The sequence below is a fragment of the Aspergillus brasiliensis genome, assembly GCF_001889945.1.
Source record: "Aspergillus brasiliensis CBS 101740 unplaced genomic scaffold ASPBRscaffold_21, whole genome shotgun sequence".
Classification (NCBI taxonomy): Eukaryota; Fungi; Ascomycota; class Eurotiomycetes; order Eurotiales; family Aspergillaceae; genus Aspergillus; species Aspergillus brasiliensis.
In genome coordinates, this window is record NW_027137462.1 from 53,502 (window position 1) to 59,930 (window position 6,429).

General features: G+C 51.5%; 2 protein-coding genes across 2 annotated transcripts; both read left to right on the top strand.

Annotated features, from left to right (window-relative positions):
- Positions 1 to 277: 277 nt before the first annotated feature.
- ASPBRDRAFT_35076 (uncharacterized protein) lies at positions 278 to 823 on the top strand (the record flags this gene model as incomplete). The annotated part of the gene is made up of 2 exons (XM_067623309.1): positions 278 to 469; positions 503 to 823. 2 exons carry the CDS (start codon positions 278 to 280, stop codon positions 821 to 823), a joined length of 513 nt encoding a protein of 170 aa, XP_067473565.1.
- An 830-nt stretch (positions 824 to 1,653) lies between these two features.
- On the top strand, positions 1,654 to 4,000 carry ASPBRDRAFT_69766 (uncharacterized protein). The gene has a single exon (XM_067629043.1). The coding sequence runs from the start codon at positions 1,707 to 1,709 to the stop codon at positions 3,903 to 3,905; it is 2,199 nt and encodes a 732-aa protein (XP_067473566.1). The 5' UTR covers positions 1,654 to 1,706; the 3' UTR covers positions 3,906 to 4,000.
- The last annotated feature ends 2,429 nt before the right edge of the window (positions 4,001 to 6,429 follow it).

Genomic DNA, 6,429 nt, shown 5'->3' on the forward strand with positions numbered 1-6,429 from the left:
CTTGGGGAACTCCTTCCCTTCCTTATGGCTCAGGGGCTAAAAAAGGCAAGCATTCGCTAGGGAATGCCATATTCTTCCACAATGGGCGGATTTTCTGAACCGACATGCCGTGTCTGTCTCCACTTCCAACATATTTTGGTGTACTGAAATATATGTATCGACCAAGAGGAGAGCAGGTGCACAGCGGGGTACGCAGCCACCTGCAGCCTCTCTGCTGCTGATAGCGAGCGACTGTATGCGCGGATGGCGTTGGTAATGCTGTCGTTTCAATGGACGCATGGATGGGGACCATTCAGTCCTGGCCCAGAGCGCGGTCAGAGCCAAACGGCACCTGCATAGATTAGACCCAACAGTGTCCGGCTGCCCTGATTGCTGGCCAGCCATTGCATTGTTCAGCAACCTCATAGAGCTCCTGTCGCCCTTACATGAGTCCGTGGATACTCCAATCCGGTTCCACACCAAGGAGCACGTAAGTGCCTAGCTCGTCCTTTTTGTCTCCTAGGATGCCTCTACTTTTGCCATGACCCACACTCTGGGATTTGCTTCCACTTGTAAACTTGATGAAGGCCCAATCGACTTTATCGAAATATGGAAAACCTCCACTACGGAACCTATTCTCACCGAACCAGAAGAAGGCTTTGCAAGCAACTGGAGGTTCATACCGTGCGAGAATCACTGGACTATCGTGCTTAAGTACCGCGGAAAGCAAGCGATTGCGACAAAATACAGAGGTTATGACTTAAATGAACGGCACATTCGTGGGCAAGTACATGAGTTGATACAACATCTGCGTACGTCTCGTTGGGCTGCCGCCGTTGAATAGTCCGGAATAAGGATGTCATCTTATCGCCTTGGATATCGGATACGAGTCGCTCTGTCGGCACTGTGTGATGGCAGCAGAGCATGATGATTACACTGGAAGTTGGAGGGTGAGGATCGGTTTTCCCATTTTGATGGGAGGCAGACATGTAGCTAGCTCCAGTACCTTTTCTCCCAACTAAGGCATGTGGTATGGCAGAGGTCCGCCTCTCAATGATCAGCATCAGTTTGCAACTTGGAATGTGCCCATGCTCTAGAGTCAAGTGATGTATACGTGCAACGAACCCAAGGGTTTGTAGGTAGTGAGGGGCCACACGAAAAGCCACCAAGTGCTTACGGCGAATGAGAGAATATGCGGAACACTGAAGCCCGGATCCGACGCAGAGACTCGAAAAGGCACCGATAGCGCTCAGCCGGCGTGACGCGTTCAATTGTTGTACGTGCTTCTCTGTTTCGTGGTTTGCGGACAGAAGTACCCGTGCGTACCGAGCCCCACTTTTGACATATTTTGGTGTACGGTAACAGGGCCTCGGCTTGGCTGCCCCCCTGAATTAGGCGCCGATGCCCTCGCCCCCCTGCAGTGTGAGTACGTGTGTTGGCCTCGGAGGACGAACAGATTGAATGAAGCGCCACTGGGCCAATAGTGAAAGTGGACACACAAGGCTGGAGACGGGGTTCTCAGGCGACTGACCTAATGCAAGCCACACGCAGAATTAGTCACAATAGATTCGGCATATGACGGCGCGAGATATTCGAGCCTTGTTGAAGTAGGGAACCATGTGCGGTCCAGGTAGCGAGGTTCCCTAGTTCACTTCTGAGGCTTATAAGGCACACATTATTCCCCGTCAGCTCAGGAACTCCAATCATCTTCAAAGGATATATTCAGAATGAGCTCACCTAACCTTACATCCGACGAGCTGCCAGTCGAGGCGCTGCTCGAATCATTCATCCCCGGCTATAAATTCTTCTCCCATCTTTGCACTTATTATTTCCGCATTGATATTTCGTCATATCTATTTATTGTCGCGGTGTTGTTCGCGTTCTGGACGTACGCTGCCAAAGCTTTCTGGGACCGCTTCCAATCGTTTCTTTGCTTTGTCGCGGCAACAGTTGAAATCAGGTCTCATGATGACCTGCACAATGATGCCATGCGCTGGATTTCTATCAATGTTGATCTCACTGTTTCACGGAAGGCCGTCGCCGGGACGAAAAGGACTTTCCCCTGGGAAGATAAAAATAACGAGGATGACCTCTCGGAGGCAGACCGAGCACAATTTGACGTTGACCCGTCGAAGCCCTGGCTTAAGAGACATCACAACAAGCGAAAGATTCGATATACTCCGGGACCTCTGCGTTTCCATCGTTTCACCTACAAGAGATGCTGGATCTTTCTGTATCGTCAGGCTTTCAGGTCTCCCAAGAGCCCTTGGGCAGCTAGCATGGAGGACTTATCTTTCTATGCTGCGCCCTGGAACAAATGGGTCCTGAGAAGTCTCATATCGGACATGCAGCAGGCTTCGTTTGACCAGGACAGCTACCGCATTAATATTCGGAGGGGCCTCAAGCTGGGTTTCGGATTCGAGTGGGTGCACGTTGCGTCAAAGAAGCCTCGGGAGTTATCGACCATTATCCTTCGCCATGAACAAAAGAAACACATCATCGAAGATGTTCGGGGCTACCTTGACCCCGATACTCGTGCTTGGTACGAAATTCGTGGAATTCCATATCGGCGGGGCTATCTTCTCCACGGCCTGCCCGGTACAGGTAAATCGACCATGTGCCTTGTGCTTGCTAGCCTGTTCAATCTGGATATCTACACGGTCAATCTCTGTGCGAATAGTCTCGATGAGAATACTCTCACACTTCTATTTCAATCTCTTCCCAAATTCTGCATTGTCGTTTTCGAAGACGTGGACCAGGCCGGGATTCCGAAGCGCAAGACTGGCAACAGCATGCGACAGACCTGCGAGGATGCAGAGCACGATGAACAGGATAGCGAGCAAGAAGCAGACAATGACAAACAGCCCTCCAATGGGATCACTCTGTCTGCGTTTCTTAACATTATCGATGGCCTAACCGCTCAGGAAGGTCGCATCTTGATCATGACCACCAACGCCATCGAGAAGCTGGATCACGCTCTCCTTCGCCCAGGGCGCGTTGATTTGAAGGTTGAATTTGGCCATGCAGACGCTCTGGCTCTCCAAGAACACTTTCTCATGTTCTTCATGCAGCCTGCAGCGGCGCACGTCATGGGTGATCTGGACTCTTGTGGACGGATGATACCATACTCCTTGCCAGCTTGCTCCGAATGGACGACGGAATATATAGTTCATCTATCAACTATGTTCGCCGAGAACGTCCCTCCTAATCGGTACACTGCAGCAGAGGTTCAGAATTACCTTTTGCAATACAGGAGTCGTCCTCTGGAAGCAGTCAACAATGCGCATCGCTGGGTAGACAAACGGCAAGCGCCTTTCGATATCGACTTCGCAGCACCACTTTCGACATTCCGTATTGCAGATTCCCCAGACCTGTACGCGATCCATGGTCGAGCGTACAGTATCCAGGTCAGCGCTGTCATCTTTTCTTACCCCAGAACGGGAGACGGGAGAACAGACGAGACGATTGAGCTTCGGGCGCTTCTTCTCCAACGTGCCTCAAACGGCAGCAAGGAAGGATATTGGGACATTGGCCCAGGGGGGTGCGTTGAAACCGGAGATGCAACTCTGCAAGACGCCATCGAGCGCGAAGTGATAAAAAGCACTGGCCTCCCCTTCTCCAAGATCGTCCACTCTCTTTCCGTCAAACAATGGAGCCGGTCAACGCACAGTGAACAGCGAGAGTGGATCGAGTTTCCCTACATCATCAGCGTCTCCGAGTCAGATGAGGACATTCCTCTGGCCAGCTCCGGACGTGCGTTCGGCCGAATAAGCCAGATAAAAGGCATTGCTAAAGAATACGAAGACTTCGCATGGGCAACGGAGGCTGAGATCCGGGCTGGGAAATACAAGCTTCATGAAGACCACCAAAATATCATTCTCGAAGGCTTCGAGAAAGAGAGGACGGCGAACAAGAGACTTCCATAGGCCACCTCGAGGAGGGAAGAACGGAACGTGTTGAACGGCGTGAGATCTGTATGAAAAAATGATCTTTAGACGGTTAAACCTCGATCTAATCCAGCTACTTACCTTTACCAACACCCACAATGTCGTAGAGACCTTTTTTATGCAGGCAAGGCAGCTATTCTATAAAGCAACCACGTAGATTGCCGTCATCTGTCGGACAATCTGTCAGCAGAACTGCCGTGACTCCAAGTTAAGCAGACTGGGGTCAGGATAGGCTGGGAGCAACTAAGAGGGCTGGCCCTATCGTTGAGCCATCCCATACTCCAACAAGTCCTTCACTGCCACCGGGTCGGGAGATCGTGACTCAGCAAGAATGTACCTGGAGGCGCCTCGTTGGCCCGGCTAAGCATTCATTCCACAAGCATGGGAAACGGCCAAGGGATCTTAGTGAGAAAACATGACAAATTGAGTCGATTCGCTCGTCCAGGCGTGTCGGATCATCAGCCTTCTAGACTGTCTGGGAAAGGTAGTGAAAAGATCGCGACGGGGGCTCTTGCAGATCACTGTGAAGCGACAGGAAGTCTTCCCCCCGGACAGGTGGGGGGCCGCAAGCAACACTGCGCAGCGGATGCCGTGGCGTGCCTGCTCCTCCAGAGCACTCACGATGCGTGAAAATGAAAGCAGCTCATGGCATCGCTCTTCATGGACGTGGCGGGTGTGTCCGACCATGTCAACAGCAGAAGGCCTGTGATTCGCATGCAAGTAGTAGGTCTCGACGGCGATTAGATTCGATGGTACAGTTGTTTCTGACCGGTCGGCTGGTTCGAGTTGTCAGTATACCGTGCCCAGCCCACAGGGTCACTCAAGCGTGCCTCTGGGATTCTTGGTTATCTCCGATCTAGTTCCTTGTCCACCTGAGTGGCATCTCCAAGGACGAGGATAACGCGTTTCCGTCGTCGACGTAAAAACGCCACAACGCTCGCGAGGGTCTGATTTATCAGATTTCAAATAACTTGGCGCTTGGGGCAACGTTGGTTCAGCGGGTCGATCGCCTCGCGAATTCATGAACGTTGCATCCTTCAGCTCGCTTCGCTTGAGACAGAAATGTACCGGCCGGAAGGCAAATAGGGGAGTCATGACAATAGCTAGGACGGATTTGATCACACAGAAGTTGATGAGGGCCCTGAGGGTCCTGCCTTCATCACTCACCAGCTTCCTCGTCTTCCCTGGCGATGCAGGAGTCTGAAGGACTCGCTGTAAAGGCAACTTCGGGCAGGGATTTCATACAGAAGCGCCTTATCGGTCAGGTTAGAGGAGGGGAGATAATATCGGACCGTTATTATTCAATACTGCCACACCCAGTTTATATTCCACAGCCTGATACAAGGTGCGGATCCCTGCACACGCACGGTAGACGCGCAGTCCTACTCAAATCATGCTCTGGTCTCATGGTTGTTCCTTTGTAGGCCAGCTGCACCAATGGAATGTGTGGGCGGGTTGAGAACGAGGAGCCCGTGTATTACGTTGTACTCGATTCGTGGGACGCTGGCTCCTGTCTTTCTTGCCTGCAACTTCGGCATCCGTTCTGTGTTGTTGAGATCGTCTGTCCGATCTGTGGTAGGTTTTGCCAGAATGATGCTTCCCCGATACAATCCATTCAATCGCTGTCAGATGATCCAACGAGCGGTTGATACGGATTCATCAGATCAGCATGAGATCCACGGTCGGATCTATAGTATTTATGTCAGCTCTGAGGTCTTCTCCCTACCCAGGAAAGGTAACAACAGAGTAGGTGAATGGGTTGAGCCCTTGTCCTCCAACTGGTATTGGGACAGTTGCCCAAGGGGATGTCTAGTGCGAGGTAATGCCTCACCTGCACTTCTCCATGGTTGTTGGCGCCTTCTTAGTTAAACAAGGAAGCTAATCGACACGCAGGAACCTGTGAGAATGAGTCAAGAGGCTCTATGTCATGGATGTATCTGCTCCAGATAGCACCAAACGAGCAGAATAATCCTGCCGACTTCGGATATGTATGTCGAAAGTGAACCAAATAATTGCACTGAACCTAGAGAATATAAAGTCTTTGCATGGATAGCAGAGGCTGATTGTCTGGATTGGCATGGCAAGATTGAATGGGTATCTCTCCCGGATCAGTGTCGCGCAGACAGACCAGTGTGCATGCGGACAAGCAAAAGAAACTGTGGAGCATTTTCTCTTCCGATGTCGGAAGTGGACCACGCAACGGATAGCACTGCTACAATGTACTCGTACTCACCGGGGCAATCTCTCCCTCTGCCTGGCCGGGAAATCGCCTTCCGATGATCAGCAATGGACGCCGAATTTGGAGGCAGTACGAGCCTCAATACAATTCGCAATCGCCACGGGCTGGCTGGGACGCCGCCTAACCACGTCGACTACTACAATGACACCCTTCCCCTAACTAACCTACACCAGCCACCTTGTGCCACAGATGGTAGACGCACTTCAACTGCCGAGGATAGGATGTTGAACACTTGAAAAAGCGCCTTCAAGCCAGTCTACTAAC